The sequence below is a fragment of the Suncus etruscus genome, chromosome 4 (assembly GCF_024139225.1).
Source record: "Suncus etruscus isolate mSunEtr1 chromosome 4, mSunEtr1.pri.cur, whole genome shotgun sequence".
NCBI lineage: Eukaryota > Metazoa > Chordata > Mammalia > Eulipotyphla > Soricidae > Suncus > Suncus etruscus.
Window position 1 is genome coordinate 44,252,699 of NC_064851.1, and position 20,536 is coordinate 44,273,234.

The window sequence follows — 20,536 nt, forward strand, 5'->3', positions numbered from 1 at the left end:
AATGTTTAATAAGCCAACACTATTATTTAAGTCATATAACAAATTCACTTATTTAGCATTATTTTGCTTCCACAAAGTATCTTTATAAATAAAATATGAACCATTATAAAATAAATCCAATTAAAAACAAATAATTATTTAAGTATAACTTAAGTATCCATTTCCTGAAATAAGCTTTGTAAAAGTACATTCCAAAGTTATAATTAGAAAATAAATCAGTCTAAAGATTGTTATAAAAAAACAACTTCATGAGGAAATATATGAATAATCAAGAACTACTTTTACAATAAAATAATGCATATGTCTTTATATTTTTTATTAACATGAAAGGAATTTTTTAATTTGCCTTAGATAATGCCATCAAATATTCCCAATAAAGTCTTCATTTTATCAGCTTTATCATCAGGATGATAACTATTGGGGTAAAAAGCAAAAAACAAATATCAATATTTTTGTAAAACCTATTTTAAAATTCTTTTTTCTTTTTAGTTTTTGAGCCACACCCTGCATTGCTCAGGGGTTACTCCTGGCTGTCTGTTCAGAAATAGCTCCTGGCAGGCACGGGGGACCATATGGGACACTGGGATTCGAACCAACCACCTTTGGTCCTGGATTGGCTGCTTGCAAGGCAAACACTGCTGTGTTTGCCCCCCTATTTTAAAATTTAATAATCTAATGATAAATACAGATGAATAAATGTAAATATTAGTAAAAAGTTAATGTAGAAAGTTATTGACATATACAACTTAATATACAAAATATTTCAGAGTACTATATTTTCTGGCGTATAAGACAACTTTTGAAACAAAAAAAAGTCAACCGAAGATCGGGGGTCATCTTATACGCCGAGTATATCCCGAAAAATGTTTCAATATGCCGCTAAATGAAACAAACAAAAAAATCAGGCTGTAGAGTTTCCAAATCTCTTTCTTGGGGGCTCCCAAACAGTACTCAGGAGATCTGGGGGCCACTTTTGGCAAAACCCAGCTAACCGTGTTGGTGGTTCAGTGCTAGCTAGGGTCCGAGGATGGGGTATTGTTTGGCTCACGTAGTGGGGGAGATTAACTGATGCCACCAGGAAATTGCCAGAAAAGGTGCCTATGATAAGGGACCAATCACTGCAAGGCTGCTTGGACCGCCTCTCTAACTCAGCCAATCCAAGCAGGCTTTTGATACATGCAAATTAGACAATGTTCTGGACCCGAATCTACACTGTAAAAACCCTGCTCAGATTGGCCAGAGTCAGAGAGGAAGTCTATTACAGTATAACCTCTGAACCTTTGCTTGTTGTGATTGGCTCACTGTGGTACATGAGCACAGGAACACATGCAGCACAGGAACGTTCTGATATAGCGAATATAGGCCTAAACCTATGTTTTAACTGCAAAATTAGGGGGTCGTCTTATATGCCCAGTCGTTTTATATGCCCGAAAATATGGTATATACAAAATATATATGCAAAATCTTTTAGAGTACCTGTGGAAAAAATTATACTTCATAAACCATAAAAAGTAGAGATCAAGTCTCTTAGAAGTTTCTTTAAAAATTGAAAAATAGGGCCCGGAGAGATAGCACAGCGGTGCAGCCGATCCAGGACCTAAGGTGGTTGGTTCGAATCCCGGTGTCCCATATGGTCCCCCGTGCCTGCCAGGAGCTATTTCTGAGCAGACAGCCAGGAGTAACCCCTGAGCACTGCCGAGTGTGGCCCAAAAACAAAATTAAAAAAAAAAAAAAAAAAAAAAAAGAAAGAAAAATAATATAATCAAGCCTAGTGTATACAGGCCTCTAAATTTTGACTATCCAATAGAGAAAGGAATACTGCAACTCATAAAACTGACCAGCAGCCAAGGCACTACTGATTATATCTTTTTCTTAATTTAACCTATAAAATTGTGCAAAATTAGCTGGGTAAAATATAGCCTGAAAAGATCTGACTTAATCTCTAAGTCAGGTGACTTTCACTTTATTGTCAACATACAGTATACAAATCAATAAATACCATTTGTCAATACTATATTTTTTATTTAATAGCCTTAAACATATTTTCTGGGCTGAGAAAGTGAGTCAGTTGTAGAGTCTGCTTTATATGTGTATGTGGCTTGACACCACCATTGCTACCACTACCAAACATATACCGTATTTACCTGCATACAAGACGACCCTTCAACCCATGAAAGACTTCCTAAAAGTCGGGAGTCATATTATATGCTGGTATACGGCATGCTGAAACTTGTTCCAGCTTCAGGGACGAGTGATCCGCACCCCTCTTACTTTTAAGAAGTAACTTACTTTTAAGACTTTTAGGAAGTTTTTCATGGGTTGAAGGGTCATCGTATACGCCAGCAAATACGATAGGTTCTCAAAAAAAGATATATTTGGGCTGAAATCATAGCACAGTTGGTAGGGCAATTGTCTTGTATGTGGCTGACCTGCATTCAATTCCCAGCATTTCATATAGTCCCAGAACTTGCCAGGAGCAATTTATGAGTGCAGAGCCAACGGTAACTCCTGAAAGCAGTTGGCTGTGGCCCAAAAAATAAAAAGCAAACAAACCCAAATGCCCAAACCAACCTGAGATATTTGATAATATGAATTAATTTAAGGATATTAGTTTATCAAGGGTCCAACATATTAATGTTTTCAGTAAATATAATGTTCTGGTTTTGATCTTTAACATAAACCCAGCAAAAATAGAATGCTGAATAATTTTGTTAAAATGTTTTCATTGACAGTTTTCAAATGCTCAAAGAGTACTTACCTTACATCAACTCCCTTTTTATTTTCAGTATTTCTAACAACAAAATCAACTTTCTCATTTGAAAACTTCTTTTCAAATTTTGGGATTTTTTCAGAGCGAGTAAAGCATATCCTTTCAATCACTGGTGACAGACTTTGCTGTGAATGGATCTATTTGAGATTAAAAAATATTAGTCACTTAAAATTTAATTGCTCAGGCAAAATTGAAGAGAGAAAAACGTGCTTCTTACAATATCTACATTTCCAGTTTTTTTTTTTTTTGGTTTTTGGGTCACACCCGGTGGTGCTCAGGGGTTACTCCTGGCTCTCTGCTCAGAAATAGCTCCTGGCAGGCACGGGGGACCACATGGGACACCGAGATTCGAACCAACCACCTTTGGTCCTGGATCAGCTGCTTGCAAGACAAACGCCGCTGTGCTATCTCTCCGGGCCCCATTTCCAGTTTCTTGAGGCAAATTTGTCACGGAGGATGCATTAAACTCGAACATAGAAGGCTTTGAAATATCTGGCTCTTCATGTGATGAAACAAAACTGAAAAAAAATTAACCAATTAAAAAACAGCAAATAAGAGAAACAACATTCTAATTTATATCAATTATACTTTGAGGAAGATGATAACAATTGTATCATAATGGGGCTGGAGCGGTGGCACATGTGTTAAGTGTCTGCCTGGTGTGCATTAGCCTAAGACAGACCACAGTTTGATCCCCCGGCATCCCATATTGTCCCCCAATCCAGGAGCAATTTCTGAGTGCAAAGCCAGGAGTAACCCCTGAGCATCACTGGGTGTGCCCCCCCCCCAAATTGTATCATACTTTCAACAAAAGAATTGATATTCTATATCTTTTTTTTTTTAGTAGCAAATCATTATTTTACCCTCTTTTTCTTTTTTTTATATTGTATATACATTGTATTCCATTATTGAATAACAATATTTTTTTTTCTTAACACCACCCATCACCAGTGCAACATTCCCATCACCAATGTCCCAAGTCTCCCTCCTCCCCACCCGACCCCCGCCTGTACTCTAAACAGGTTCTCAATTTCCCTCATACATTCTCATTATTAGGACAGTTCAAAATGTAGTTATTTATCCAACTAAACTCATCACTCTTTGTGATGAGCTTCCTGAAGTGAGCTGGAACTTCCAGCTCTTTTCTCTTTTGTGTCTGAAAGTTATTATTGCAAGAATGTCTTTCATTTTTCTTAAAACCCATAAATGTGTGAGACCATTCTGCGTTTTTCTCTCTCTCTCTGACTTATTTCACTCAGCATAATAGATTCCGTGTACATCCATGTATAGGAAAATTTCATGACTTCATCTCTCCTGACAGCTGCATAATATTCCATTGTGTATATGTACCACAGTTTCTTTAGCCATTCGTCTGTTGAAGGGCATCTTGGTTGTTTCCAGAGTCTTGCTATGGTAAATAGAGCTGCAATGAATATAGCTATTCTATATATAGAATATAGATATTCTATATCTTAGGCTCAGTGAACTTTGTGTATCTTCTTTCTTTTAGAAATAATTATTTCTAAATTATATAGTACTTAATTTTTTTGATTTACTTTATTTAAAGAGCATTTATCACATAGTTACCATAATTGATCATAATACATTGTTTCTACATAACTGGGCATGAAACCACTACAAAGGAAAAAATAGAAAAAGAAAAAGTGGAGCGGGTGAGGTGGTGCTGGAGGTAAGGTGTCTGCCTTGCAAGCGCTAGCCAAGGAAGGACCGCAGTTCTATCCCCCGGCGTCCCATGTGGTCCCCCCAAACCAGGGGCAATTTCTGAGCGCTTAGCCAGGAGTAACCCCTGAGCATCAAACAGGTGTGGCCCAAAAAACCAAAGAAAAAAAAAAAGAAGAAAAAGAAAAAGCAACAAGTGCGGGCCCGGAGAGATAGCACAGTGGCGTTTGCCTTGCAAGCAGCCGATCTAGGACCAAAGGTGGTTGGTTCGAATCCCGGTGTCCCGTATGGTCCTCCGTGCCTGCCAAGAGCTATTTCTGAGCAGACAGCCAGGAGTAACCCCTGAGCACCGCCGGGTGTGGCCCCCAAAAAACAAAACAAAACAAAACAAAAAAAGCAACAAGTGCATTTGTGAACATTTTTTTTCTTCAATGAAGTCTTTAAGTCATTGTCAGAAGATTTAATAAATCTTGTTGCTAGTTGACCATTCTGTTACTTCATTTTTTTCTGAACTATAGATGGCTTCAGATACAATGGCATCTTAATTGGTATGTTCCTATGGGGAGGAGAGTATTAAACAAAAAGAGAGTTGTACAGAAATTCAAGCACTACTGCTGATTTACAGCTTTTGTAGGGCATCTTTTCAGCTGCCAGAGCTTCAAGAAGTATAAGATGATGGGTCATATGAAGAGGTTGCCTGCATTCTTACCAAAAAAAGTCCTAGTGATAGCATCCCAATATCATATACCTTGTGTTTTGGTCAGATTGGTGTTTCTACACAAAGCTGTAGAGAAGTGGTGAAGCAGGGCCATTGGCAAAGCAACAATTGTGGGTGGTGGGTGCAGCAGGAGTGGCTTTGGTAGGAACTTGGCCTGCCCTCTCCTCCAAAGATTGCAAGATTTCAGCTGTGTTTGCTGGTGTACCCATAGTTTTTCATGACTTGCTTCACATCTCTTTGAAGATATAGTGAGTCTATAGAAATGGAGGGGAGCAGATGTGGCAACTGCTTTTATAAGTGTGGTTTTGGCTACCAGAGCTTCTAGAAGTATGAGAAAACAGAGAAGTGGGGAAGGTGACCATCCAAAAAATTCCTGGTGATATCAACTCAAACACTAGCATACCTAGAGTTTTTGGCCAGATTGGTGTTTCTCCAGAGATTTCTAGAGGAGTGATGAAGCAGGGCCATTGGGAAGTAGAAAATATGAAAAATTCAAATTGTATAGTATTTTTAGAAACAATCATTTAATATTTTTTAAATTGAATCTTATACTTAGTTGTCTACTACTTAACATATGTAAATTAAATCATAACATTGTAAAATTATACTATATCACTATATTGTATAAAGTATTCATGAAAAATATTTTTTATTCATACTCATATGCCAGATACTATACTAAAAGGGGTTGGGTATAAGGTGGTATATAAATTACCAGGGAGTGATTATTTAGTAGATGATAATAAACAATGATATACATAACTTTAGATCCATAAATGATATATAATTAACTAGGTAAAATTATAAAAAGTAACAGTATGAATGTATTAAATAGTTATATTTAAATTTTTTTTGTCACAAACCAAGTGGTGCTCAGGATTTATATTTGTCTGGGTGCTCAGGGATTACTTTTGGTTGTGCTAAGGGGACCTATACAGTGCAAGGGACTGAGTCGAGGTTGACCACTTGCAAGATAAGCACTTTATTCATTGTACTATCTCCTTAATTTTAATTTCAATGTAAACCTTTAAGTTTTGGGTGTCTCCCAAAAATGATTAGAGGACCTGGAGACCATTATGGGAAATACAAAGCTAACAGTGTCAGTTAGGACCAACTCATGTGATTCTGGGGATCAAATAGGTAAAACATTGAGCCTATGATTCCCAAGCCATTTCCTTGGCACTATAAATCCACTTTAAAAAGGTGGTGATGAGAACATCTTTGAGGAGGTAATAACTTAACCTGATAAAATAGGTTAAAGATGGATAATTTGTATTGGAATAAAAGCTTTTCAACACGTATCAGGAAAATGTCAATAAAAACGATGAGATATGATCTCTCACACATAAAATAGAAACAAGTGTTCACTTGGATATGGGGGGAAAAGATACACTATTGGTGTGAGTGTTGAACAGCTTTGTAAAAATATTTCTTTGTATAAATATTTCTCAAAAAATAATGAAATAAACCCAATATAAAAACTGACTTTCCAGGGCTGAAGTGGTAGCACAGTGCTAGGGTATCTGCCTTGATTGGCAGACCCAGAAGAGACCCAAGTTTGATCCCTGGCATCCCATTTAGTCCCCGAGCCTGCTAGGAGTGATTTCTGAGTGCAGAGCCAGTAGTGACCCAAGTGCCACTGGGTGTGGCCCAAACCCCCAACTGACTTCCCACACAACCCAGCAATTTCACTTCTTAGCAACTACCTCAAGGGTCTACCCCCCCAAAACTATTTTGATACAATTATTATCCTCTTGATTTTATAGAGGTATGTTTTGTAGCCCAGCATGTGGTCTAAATAGTATTGAATAATGTCCAATATGCAATGAGAAGAATGTGTATTCAGCTTTTGGAGTATGAAAAGCCCTATCTATAGCTACTAGTCTCCTCTCTTCCATTATTCCTTCAAAGCTAGTATATCCTTGTTGAGTTTTAGTTTGGTTAACATATCAAGAAGTGAGAGCAATACTGAAGGCTCCAACTCCTACTTTTGCTATTGTTCTCATTCTTCAAGACTATTAGCAGTTGATTTAAGTATTTTTCTGGCACCTCATTGGTTGGAATATATTTAGGTGTGTGATTTCTTCTTGATGTAGATATCATGTGATAATCTCTTTGTCTCAATGTCTTGAAGGATTGTATTCCAACCTTTGACTCTGAGTCTGTTTGCTCTGATATATCCAAATTTTTTTCTTGCAGGCAGTAAAATGTTGGATTAAAATTTCTGATTAAATGCCACTCTGTGTTTCTTAACTGATGCATTGTTTCTATTGTTGTTGACTTGGCTTGGATATTTAGTTCTGTCCTTTTTTTTTTCTTCACAGTGCACCTGAGACTTTCTGGCCTCCGTCTTTTCTTTTTTCCTTCTTAATTTTATAGAAAAATGCAGAAACCTGAGGTAAAACAAATTCACGTCCCAAGGTTCTATGCAAAAGGTAGGAGCCCCTATTAAAAAAATAAAATAGAGAAAACAAAACAAAACAAACAAAAAAAGGATCATGTGGCAGTTTATTTGCATAGGCACAGCAAAAGTTGGAGAAAATAGAAAAAAAAACCCTTTGGTTTAAAAACAGGAAGACCCTACCCATAAAGTATCTTGCCAGAAGACCAATTACAGGCTCTAGGCATACTACGTTGTCTAACTCCAAAGTCTTTCTTCAGGGTCCCAGTAAAAGTTCTCAGTCACAGTTGTTGCAGTCAAGTTTCTGTAATTTAGAGATATGGTTTTTGCACAAATCCTATGTTTAAGTCAAGGTGTCACAGAGCATCTTCTGATTTCATCTGACTGTTAGGTGGTGATGCAGAGAACCTGCCCTGAGAGCAAGTTGTTGCTGTTTCCAAGTCGTCAGGGTATCATATAAACCCACTCAGGAGCAAGTCAGTACCAGGGCAGCATAGGACCTTCCCCTGTAGAAGTCTGATTCCTGGTACTGGTGCAGAAAACGGTGTAGGTTCCATAGATGGGATCCAAGGTCTGCTGTAAATCTTAAGGTAGCTCCTTGGTATGTGATTTTTTTCCTTTTTTTTTTTTTTGAGAACGCCGGGACAAACACTCACCAGCTGCCCAGGTGTTCAAAAATTATGCTTCTAAAACCTCTTGATGTAGATTCTGCATGCAGGGCAAATGAGCTACCGGCGTGTACCAGTCATGGCAGAAGCCCTTTTTGTGATTTCTTTTTTTGATCTTGCTGTTTTCAGTATTCTATCTCTATGGTTTTCATGATCCTAATTATGATGTGTGTTGGCATATTTTCATTTGAATCTCTTTTAGTGTGGCACCCGTTGGGCTTCCAAAATGTGGGAACATGTTCTTCAGTTCTGGAACGATGGTATGTTTGACTGTTATTCTTTGTAGGACTTATCTTCTGGAGCACTGATGGTTCTTATGCTATTATTCTTTAATTCATCCAAAGTTCTCCTGTTAGCTGTTCATTTATTTTTAACTCTTTTACATATTCTACTATTGTCTGAACATGTTATGCAGCTCATATTCAAGTTCACTGATTATGTTCTCACCAGCTGTTACTCTGCTGTGAGGCATTCCAGTGAGTTTTTCATTCACCTACCAAGTTTTTTAGTTCTTTCACTTTGCAATTTGATGGTGTTAATTATGCACTGTGGTGTGGCTCATTAATTGGAAGAAATGTGTGGCTATGGAATAAAGCATAGTGGCCAGACTCTTCTTGGGATGCACTGACCTGGGTACAAAAATGGCTCTTCTGAATTATAAAGAGGACCCAGCTGCCACTCTATTCATCTGCCTCAGTTTCTTGGGAGTACGTGGGCTGGGTGGAGTCAGATTTAATAAAATACCTATAAGGACACCCAGGAAATTTTCTAAAGAAAGAGTTCAAACATTCCTGAAAATCAAATAGAACTATAAATAGAATACCTAAAGCAATCCTTGAGAAAAAGAAGTTGAAAGGCATCACTTTCTCCAACTTTACACTATATTACAAAACATCAGCTATTAAAACAACATGGTATTAGACTAAAGATATATCCTCAGATCAATTGAGTAGACTTAAATATCCTAGACAAGCCCTCAGATATATCTTTAATAATCTTTGATAAAGGAGCAAGAAGTACAAAGGAGAGCCTCTTTAATAAGTGATGTTAGAAAAACTGGTTAGCTACATGCTAAAAAAAAATAAAGAACTCAGACCTCTTTTTAATGTCCTGCACCAAAAGCCAAATTAAAATTAATTAAAGACCTTGATAATAGACCTGAAACCATAGATCATAGATGCAAATGCAGACAGAACTCTCTAAACATTGAAAATAAAGATATCTTCAAGGATGATATTAAACAAGTGATTAAGCAAGTAGAAGCAAAGTAAACAAATGGGACTATATTAAACTAAGAAGTTTCTTCACCTCAAAGAAAATGATCAGTATGTGAAGACTGCCTATTGATTGGGAGAAACTATTCATCTAATACCCATCTGCTTAATATCTAAGATATATAAGATACTGGGAGAGCTTAACAAGCAAAAACATCTAACTCAATCAAAATTGGTGAGAAAAAATGAACAAAAACTTTCTCCTTTTTTTGGTTTTTGGTTCACTTTCAGTGGTGCTCAGGGGTTACTGCTGGCTTTGCATGTAGAAATTGCTCCTGGCAGGCATGAGGACCATATGAGATGCCGGGATTCGAACCACCATCTGTTCTGGATTGGCTGTGTGCAAGGCAAATGACCTACTGTTGTGCTATCTCTCTGGCCCCAGAAACTTTCTCAAAAAAGAAATATAAATAGGCAAAAAGGCTCTACATCATTAATCATCAGGAAGATGCAAATCAAAAGAATAGTGAGAAATCATTTCATACCACACAGACTGACACACATCAAAAATAACAGTACTGGTGTGGATGCAGGGGACAAAGGGTCTCTCATTCAATGCTGGTGGGAAGGTACTCTGGTCCAGCCTTTTGGGAAAACAATATGATCATTCCTCAAAAAACTCAAAATTGAGGTTCCATAATGCCCAGTAATAATGCTCCTGGGAATATACACTAGGTATCCAAAAACACAATGTTGAAATGAAATCTGCACTCCTATGTTCATTGTAACAGTATTAACAATAGCCAAAATCTGAAAACATCTCAAGTGCCTGAGAACAGACAAGTGGATAAGGAAACCATGGTATATCTACACAGTGAAATACTATACAGCTATTAGGAAAAATAAAGTCACGAAATTTGCTTATTTGTGGATAGATATTTGAGTATTTTGGCTAAGTGAAATAAGTCAGGGGATATAATGATCAAACTCACTTGTATGTAATATGTAATATGTAATTATTCTCAAAGACAATAGAGATGAGGGCTAGGAGGACTGGTTCATGGTAGTATGTTTACCACAATGAGTGAGGGAGTGCAGTTAGGGTAGAGAATGGACCACAATGACAATAACAGTTAATAATAATAATAGAAATGATCACTTTGGATCAGAAATTGTTGCTGAAAAGAGTTAAAAGTGATCTTCATAATTCCTATTCAGTAACAATATTGAAAATCAGTGGCTAAAGGAAAAAAAAGGAAGAGAGAAGAAAAATGTGTGTAATAGAGGAAGGTATGGGGAGGGTAAAAGAGAAACGTGGGACATTGGTGGTGGGAAATGTACACTGGTGAAGGGATGAGTGTCAGGTATTGTATGACTGAAACTCATGATAAACAAGTTTTTAACTGTATTTCATGGTGATTCTATTAAAATTTTATTTTAGAAAACTCGAGTATTTTGAAAACACATTTGTGCCCCTGTGTTCACTGCAGTATACATCACAATAATCAACCTCTTGAAATGATCAAAGTGTATAAGAACAGATATTTGGATAAAGAAATTGTGGTATATCTACACGATGAAATACTACTCAGCTATTAGAAAAGATAAAATAATAAAATTTGATGCAATGTGGGTGGAGCATGAGGTATGAAGTATGATTGACATGAAGTCAATCAAAAAGAGAGGGACACATACAGTATGCTCTCTCATAGATGGGATATAAAGAATCATAGTAAGGGAATAACAAATGAAACTGATTTGGCCTATAGAACTATAGAACTATTTACATGTGTAGGGGGAAGACTGGGAATGATCCCTGGAACTAATATTAGAGGAGAGAAGCAGTCACTCTGATGGTGAGTATGGTGTTGGAATATTGTGTACATAAAACTTCATCATTAATAGTTTTGTAAATGACAGCATCTCAATAAAAATGAGGGTAGGGGAAATGTGACAGTTATACAAGAAGCAATAAACAATGGAGCAGAGATGAGAAAATCATTTATATCAATCAGACTGATTTTTCACTTTATTAATAGCAATTCCAGTGGCAAAAAGTTCTTACTTTTCAAATACTTTTTTGAATCTCTGTTACCACTCATATGCACTGAGCTTGGACAGGTAGCTCTGCTATCTAAGATCCTCTGCACCATGACAGAGGTCTCTAGAGCATCATGACTAAGGTATGAGACAATGGAGAATGCCATAATTAAAATTGGAGGCACCACAATCAAGCATGTATGGTTTCATGTTATCACAATAACAACAAAAAAGAAGGGAAGTGGAGAAAGACAAAGAAGGAGGCTGGCAAATAGGTTAAGTGGGTAAAGTATAATCTTGCTATACTAAATTCCATTTTTATTGCACCACATGAACTGCCTATAAGAGCACTAATAGTTTAGTCCTGGTGGCTCTGGGACTTACAGGTCTGATCAGTAATGCATGCCAATACTGGCATTACTGCCAAGCACCAAACTGTCAGGCCCACAATGTCAGAGTACCACCAGAAATGGCCACTGAGTCCTCAGTGCCACTTACAAGGCCCCTATAAACACATTTATGTGCTCACGCACACACAAACACACACACACATGCACACAAAGACACAATACATCTATATACTATCTAGTGTAGTTCCCTACACAATACCTGATTTAAGGATATTGTCTTTTTGGGTATGTGGCATATAGATTATGTTCCATTTTACAAGTAAATTATCAATGATTGGGTAGATAGCTCAAAGGGATGGCAAGCACAGCTGATATACACCAGATCCAGTCTATTCCCTGATACCACATGACATCCTGGGCACTGGCAGAATGATCCTGTGGGCCTCAGTACTGCAGGGTTCCATAAATACTACATCACTGGTTGGTTGGAGATGAATTTGGGACAAGATTCATATGCTTTCAAGATCCGTACTCTGAGTATCATTGGAAGTTTTCTCTCAGTTCCCCCAGAATACTTCTTGGGAAGTCCTCCTTACCTTAATTCCCACCAGCCATCAAAATAAGATTAGTTTTCAATATTTTAAAACTAGGAGATAAACGTTTTTATTTCTTAAATTTATAAAAATTAAATAATTTACACTAAATTCATAGTGCCTGAACAATAATGTCTGGTTAGAGGTGACTGGTTGGTTCCCATTATATTAGATACTTTATACTTGGTTGGGCCCACCAAAATACAAGGGTATAACATACTTCAGGTCCTTCACAATCAGACCTCAGTAATCTCAGTCTTAATATTGTGGCTACATGGGTCACATATTACGAGCATGGCCATATACATAATTCTACTTGGAATGTCTCCTACTCCTTTTTACGTATCTATCAAACTTCTTTTTATTTTCAAGTTTTCTTATAAATGAAGCTTTTTGGACTTCAGTCCAAGAAACTAAGATGCTGTTAAATTTAGTGTGAAACTGAGGGATGTACAACTTTAACACACACCCCTTGATGATGTTGATGTTGGTGGTCTGACAACCATACTTTGAGAAGCATAACTCAAAGATTAAGAGGATTTAGGTTAACTAAAACCTTATGGCTTCTCTGACACCTAAGGACTTGATACCCTTCTCCAATTACATTTCAGATGGATATAAATATGTGACTATCCTAAAACAAAGTACTAAAACTTGCCTGTTTGACATTTCTCTTTGGAACTTGCTCTCTGACTCTTGCAAGGAGTTCTTGCTCCTCCTGCTACATGATCTCAAAGTGGTTCCAAATTCTAGGAAAAGATCACATATTTATTAAATCACAAATAAAATGTTTGTAATCAAATGAATAAAACATAGACAAGTTCTACAAAAGCTCTTTCCAAGACCTATGACATAGCAACATAAAAATAAATAATCCTTCACAAAAATGAAATGTTTTGTATAGAAAAATAAGAAAATAAAACTACAGAAACGTGTTAGATTATAATCGTGATATCAAAAGGTTCTCAAATCACTATTTACTCTTAATTACTCTTATGTATTCTTAATTCATATAAAAGATCATGTTCCAAGTCATCATTATTTTCAATGGGTGACATGTAATTTAGTTAAAGTGCTCCAAGTATAGGAAAATGGCATTTACTGAAACTGATTTTTTAAGTACTAAAGCAATGCTCTAATATAATCAGTTCACATCAAAGGATCATATAAAATTGCTTCTTAACTTGCAATACACATGACATAATCTGCAGGCACGGATTAGTAGTTGTTTTGTAATACAGAAAACTATGACTGTCTCGATGCCATAAAATTTTCCTGAATTGTTTTGTGAAGTTAGTCGTATCTTATTCCTTCCAAAATGAATATTAGTTCTGTAGATAATTCCTAGGCCTCAAAACAGTAATATTTCAACTTCTGACTACTTATATTAAAAGATAGTTTTAAAAATCTGAGATAGCTTTAAAAGGCAACCATAATTCTGAAGGACCAATTTTTTTCTTTTATTTTTAATTTAATTAAAGAAAATGCATTATATAGTTGACATAACTGATCATAATACATTTGTTTTAGGAAGCCCAAAAGCAACATGATTTAAAAAAATAGAAAATTGAAAGAAAAACTAAGAAGATGGAAGAGAAAGGAAAGAAGAAAAATTTCAGTAGCAGGTATATTTTTGAAAATTATTGAATCACAATGGATTCATTAAAGCACCAGCAGAAAGTTTAGAAAGCTCTTTTTTTTTTTTGGGGGGGCCACACCCTGTGACGCTCAGGGGTTACTCCTGGCTATGCACTCAGAAGTTGCTCCTGGCTTCTTGGGGGACCATATGGGACGCCGGGGGATCGAACCGCGGTCCGTCCTAGGCTAGCGCAGGCAAGGCAGGCACCTTACCTCCAGCGCCACCGCCCGGCCCCTAGAAAGCTCTTTTTAAAAAAAAAGAATAAGAGTTTAAAAAATACAGTAATAATTGTGTGAGAGTGGCAATTGTTGTTTGCATAGGCCCATCAAAATAAGGAAAAAAAAAAAAGCCTTGGCCAAAAGACAAGGAGACCTTATCCCTGAGGGTTTCTGGTATAAGACTGACTGGGCTTCAAGCATACTAGGTTGTCCAACTCCTGAGTCATTCTCTCTGGTCCTGATAAAATTTTTTTCCACATTAGCTGTTGTTGGTGTCAGGTTTCTGTTGTTAAAGATTCTGGTTTCTGTGCATTTCCTTTATTCAAGTCAGGATGATATAGAGGTAGAGAGTCCTCTAGTTTCACCTCACCATTAGATGCGGAGTGTCCTGCCCTGCAAGCAGGTTGTTGCTGTTACTAAGTCCTATCTGGGTGTTAAGAGAACACTCTTTGGAGTAAGTCAATGCCAAGGTAGCGATGATAGGGTCTTCCCTGGTAGAGGTTTACTTTGGTTGTTTCCATAGATGGTATCCATGGCTCAGGGGTATACGGGTAATGCCCATTCTTCTGAGGCCTGAGCCAAATCATTATACCAATATTCAGGATATAAGGCCAAATTACATTACAAAATATGTGTTCCTATCTCTATTAGATAAGAACTTGTTTGCATATGTAGTATTTTCCCATTTTAATGTGCCTATGCAAAAGAAGAACAATGCCACAAGATATTATTGGTGTGAAGACCATTTTCTTTCTGTCAATCATAGGAGAGTTTTCCATCTCATCCTCTGTCATACATGAAACATGATTTTTCACTTCTCTTAGTAAAACAGTGAATTTTCCAGAAACTCTAAAAACTGAGTTTAGTACTCTATATGACAAATATTCAATACAGGAGAAATTAATCCTTTTCTATTTACTTATTTATATTTAAAAGCCAAGATTTGCATACCAGAAATAAAAGTCATCTTTTATTTTCTTTGCCAGCTAATAAACACTATAAAAAGAGATATTAGCAGACCATGTATGATCATTAAATGGAGCACAGGATAGTTTTTTTATGAAGGGCAATTCAATATACAACCTGAATTTGATAATTTTTTAAAGATCATTTGGTATTTATCACCATAGAATTATTCTTACCTTATTCTTAGAGGGAGGAAATACTATTTGTATAATAACCATTCTTGGCTTTGCTAAAAATTAAATTTTTAATTAGTTTAAAGTAATTAAGCATGTATACAAAAAGGCAAAGATTAGTCCAAGAAACTAAAATAATAAACATTAAAATAATTTTTCATGAAATTAATTTATACTTAAATGCAATTTTACCTGATGATTTTATATTCTCAGTTTCGTATAAAAAGTTAGTAGCTTCCATTATCTTTTCATCTTCAAAATCACCCCAAATTTCGCTTCCCCATTCAAAGTCTACATTCTTAACTTCTGAAAAGAGAGAGTTGCTTTTATCTGCTTCTGTTAAATTCTGGCTTCCAGATGTATTAGAATTTTTATTGAACCTCATTTTTTGAGGTTCATTTTTGAGGGGCTTTTGCATTTGAAGTTGTAGAATAATTCCATCTTGAAAAGTCTATCATATGTATGTATGCATAAAAGAATATGATATTTTAAACCAAAAGCATCAATACGTTCTGAAAGATAAAACACTATCTTTAACTACTAAACAGAAAACTTGAGTTAGTTTTCAAAAGTACTGGTCAAGCATTGCAGAATTCTGTATTATATTAGTATAACATATTCTATTTATTGTATTACATGTACTGATCATCACAGTAACTTTCATTTTCAACAGGTACTTTTAGACAATTTTCTTGTTTTCATTTTTTTTGGGGGGTCACACCTGGAAGTGATCAGGGATTACTCCTGGCTCTATGCTCAGAAATCGCTCCTGGCAGGCTTGGGGACCACATGAGATGCCGGGATTCGAAACACTGTCCTTCTGCATGCAAGGCAAATGCCTTACCTCCATACTATCTCTCCGGCCCCTTAATTTTCTTTTTTTCTTTTTTTTTGGGGGGGGAGTTTGGGTCACACCCAGCAGTGCTCAGGGGTTATTCCTGGCTCCAGGCTCAGAAATTGCTCCTGGCAGGCACAGGGAACCATATGGGACGCCGGGATTCGAACCGATGACCTCCTGCATGAAAGGCAAATGCCTTACCTCCATGCTATATCTCCGGCCCCTTAATTTTTCTTTTAAATTCCAACTGCAAATAACCCTATCCCAAGATTATATTACAATAAATTTTAAAATGGTCTTCTTTCCTTTAGCTCTTTTCTCTACAAATTAATTTTTAATATTTCATTGAGTATCAAAATATATCTTAAATTTTATAGTTAAGAAAAACTTAGTTTTAGACTTATTCATAAGTCCATTAAGTTTTCTTAGTTTTAGACTTACCTATAAGTCTATGAGGGGGACTAATTGCTTCCACTTGTGCAGTTTTCATTTTAGTTTATGAAGAAATATTTAAGAATTGTTTTTATGGGGCCAGAGTGGTGGCATAAGCAGTAGGGCATTTGCCTTGCACGTGCTAACCTAGAAGGATCATGGTTCAATTCCTGGAATCCCAAATGGTCCCCCAAGCCAGGAGCAATTTCTGAGCACAGAGCCAGGAGTAACCTGAGCATCAGCGGGTGTGGCCCAAAAACAAAAACAAAATGTTTTCTAAAAAATATGTATATATATGTATATATATTTATATACAATATATTTATATTCATATAAATATATGTGTATATATATGTATATATGTGTAAATAAATAAAACAGACAGCATGCTTAATTATAAATTTATTTATCTAATTAACTATCAGTGAATATTTTTATGAAGTTTAGGTAAATTATTATTTTTATTATTTTTTTTGAAAATCTTCATTGTTATTTTATTTTAGAAAAGCATTCTATTTTAGGTACTGTGTTAACGGTAGGGTCTCTAAAAAAAAAATTACACCCTCAAAAAAAAAACATTACACTCTCCAATAGTGTTCACTTCTTTCAGTAATTCTGTTTTTTGTTTTGTTTTAGTTTGGTTTGTCTGTCTGGAATGTTTTCTCTTCTTTTAGTAAGAACATCTTTCTTGTCTTTTGGGGAAATTGCCTCAATCATTCCATGTGATCCTGGTAAGCATTCACTCATAGAATCTTGCCTTCCCTGGGATCATAGATATGAAACATATGATCCCAACCCCAGGGTACAGGGATTGATCAAGGGATGAATACATTATTCAAATCTGAACTATCACAAAAGCAAAAAACAAACAAACAAACAAAAAAACAAGATCTATGAAAGCAATAGCTAACACTAAAATTTTCTCCTGATGAGGCAAACAGAAAAGATGTATTAGGAGTCACCTACCCTGTAACTTGTATTTTATACAAAATAGTCAATAATAAATATAAATAATAAAAAAATAGATAAATAAATAAATAAATAAAAAGACTGAGAGAAAACCAGAGAGAAGAGTAAGTCACTGAATGTCTGGATCTAAAAAAAAAATCTAAAAGCTACATGTATGTCTTAACTTTATATGAGATTAAATCTGTGTGCATTTAAGTCACTTTGAGTAATTTTTGTTACATGCCATATAAAAAGATCATGACACACTGAAAAGTATATGGAGGTGAAAAAAGAAGACTTGAATATTTAAATTCTGAAGAGTAAGTGAAACAATGAGGAGAGGAAAAAATGAATAGCATGAGGACATAGAGAAGTGGCCTCCTATGCCAGAAGAGGTGAGATAAACCTTGAACAGAAGAAAAGGTAAAAATTCTTTTAGGACAGAGTGTTAATGGTGGGTGCAGAGAAAGCAATATGTTGTCGGGGTAAAAAGTTGAAAGAGTTCATATACTACGGGTTCAATTTTCAGTTTTCTAATGATAATTAAGAGTCAATTTCATTTTATAGAAATTGCATTGGACTGGGAATCAAGAGATATGGAATCTATTTCTGGCCCTACCATTAATTAGATTTGTGATTTTGAGCAAGTCATTTAATCTCCTAGTGTTTGGTTTCTTTCATTGAAAATGAGAAATTGCACAAAGGTCCCTTACAATTTAATGATTCAACATGCATTCTCATATAGTTTCTGACATTTCTTCTTCTTTCTTTACTTGAACTTATATTGAGTTAACAACTGCCATGATGTCAAAAGAAATAGTGAATACTCTGGCCCTTGCCTTTCAAAATTATGGCTTAGAAGAAGTATAAAGCAACAGCAGAAATGAAAGAAAGAGTAAAAATGGAAAGCAAGGGCACATACAAAATTATGTTTAAGAAACCACAAGCTTACCATTTTTACACAAAGCTACATGAACAAATAACTAGGATTATTTCTCACATGTTAAAGTAAATTAGCTATTAATAGTATGAACTAAATTGTCTATAGGCTATTAACTAATAATTAGTTATTATAATATAATATTAGCAAATAATATGCTATTAACAGGAGGATCTACCACAAGAGGATACATGAACCAGTCACAATTCCTAGGAATTTTTGGGGGGGATTTTTTTGGGTCATACCCATCAGTGCTCAGGGGTTACTCCTGGCTCTATGCTCAGAAATCGTTCCTGGCAGGCTCGGGGGACCATATGGGATGCCAGGATTCGAACCACTGACCTTCTGCATGCAAGGAAATGCCTTACCTCCATGCTATCTCTCTGGCTCCAATTCCTAGGAATTTATAAAAATTATTTCATTGGGGCTGGAGAGATGGCATGGAGTTAGGGCATTTGCCTTGCATGCAGGACAGTGGTTCGAATGCCGGCATCCCATATGGCCCCTGAGCCTGCCAGGAGCGATTTCTGAACATAGAGCCAGGAGTAACCCCTGAGCGCTGCCGGCTGTGACCCCAAAACCAAAATAAATAAATAAATAAATAAATAAATAAATAAATAAATAAATAAATAAAAACTACATCTGTATTACAAACTAGCAATAATATTACAAATTAGGTTCTATTAAGGTTACCATAGAAAAGTGTAAGAATCTAGGTTTAAGAAGTGGAGAGCTATTAAAGGTTCATCTAATTTACTGCTTTAATTTTATTCAGTTCTTAGAGTAATATCTGGCTGTGATCGGGCTTACTCCTAGCTCTGTGACCAGGGATCACTTCTAGCAGTGGTCAGGGGATCAAATGAAGTGCTGGGGATTGAGCCAGGGTCAGCCTTATGTAAGTCAAGAGCCTAGATGCTTATACAATTATTACAGTCCAATAATTCAAAAATTTTTGGAGGGGTTTTGGGTCACACCCGGCGGTGCTCAGGGGTTACTCCTGGCTCTATGGTCAGAAATCACTCCTGGCTGGCTCAGGGGACCATATGGGATGCCAGGATTCGAACCGCCCTACCTCCATGCAATCTCTCCGGCCCCCCAATAATTCAATTTTAAAGAGAAGGCTAGGGCTCAAAGAGACCAAATGATTTTTTCCAATATCATACAGTTATTTTAAATTGGATTAATCTTATATTACAAAATGATTAAAATAAATTTAAAGATATATAATGTAATTGTTCAACATAATATTTTATATATTTCTTCATATTACCAGCTTCTCTTTATACTACTTTTATCTTAAAATAGTCATCAGTATGTAGGAAAAAAATTTTTTTAATCTATGATAGACTAAGTAAGACCATCTGAAATAGAACCAACACTTTGAAATTGCTTCAGTAACCCAAGAGAAAAACTGTTGCTAAATTAATAATAATCTCATGCATTTGATTTTCAATAACATTACTTGTCTATCTGAAGACATGATAAATCACATTCTCTCAAGTCAATATCAATGATTTCTTACCATTGTTTTGATATTCATATGATTCTTTTTCTTGAACTTTTAAACAGATTTCATGATGATCCCTCTGCTCCGTTATAGGCAATTCAGGTAAGTTTAGATATTCTGACCTTTATAAAGATAAATCAAACCTCTAAATATGTTAAAGAAAACATTAGAAGTAATCTGCATTCAAAATTACATAAGTGAAAAATATTATCATTCACTCAACATTTATGTGAAAAACGACATCAATATGGATAGTAAAGGGTAAAGAAAAGAGCATTCAATGAATGTAATGGATAATTTAGTAATCTTTAGATGTCCCCATATGTTTGTATCTTATCTACATAGTCTTAAAGTTTTATTGCTAATGCTATTTTCAGTTAGATCACAAAAGGTAGGATTTCTTGAAGTAGCATTGGCATCTGTTCTGATTGGTCAGTCAGT

The 20,536-nt window shown here is 35.8% G+C and overlaps 1 protein-coding gene and 1 non-coding gene across 2 annotated transcripts in view; both read right to left on the minus strand.

The window, feature by feature from the left end:
* Positions 1-347: 347 nt before the first annotated feature.
* Positions 348-20,536, minus strand: part of HFM1 (helicase for meiosis 1) — a 118,847-nt gene continuing 98,658 nt past the window's right edge. Inside the window, exons 33-38 of the mRNA XM_049772559.1 lie at positions 20,111-20,217; positions 15,623-15,736; positions 13,093-13,183; positions 3,162-3,288; positions 2,759-2,907; positions 348-414 (exon numbers count right to left, since the gene is read on the minus strand). Of these exons, the coding sequence (XP_049628516.1) occupies positions 348-414; positions 2,759-2,907; positions 3,162-3,288; positions 13,093-13,183; positions 15,623-15,736; positions 20,111-20,217 (655 nt within the window). The remainder of the gene's footprint in view (positions 415-2,758; positions 2,908-3,161; positions 3,289-13,092; positions 13,184-15,622; positions 15,737-20,110; positions 20,218-20,536) is intronic.
* Positions 8,202-8,334, minus strand: LOC126008036 (U11 spliceosomal RNA). The gene has a single exon (XR_007495461.1). It is a non-coding gene; the product is annotated as a U11 spliceosomal RNA (small nuclear RNA).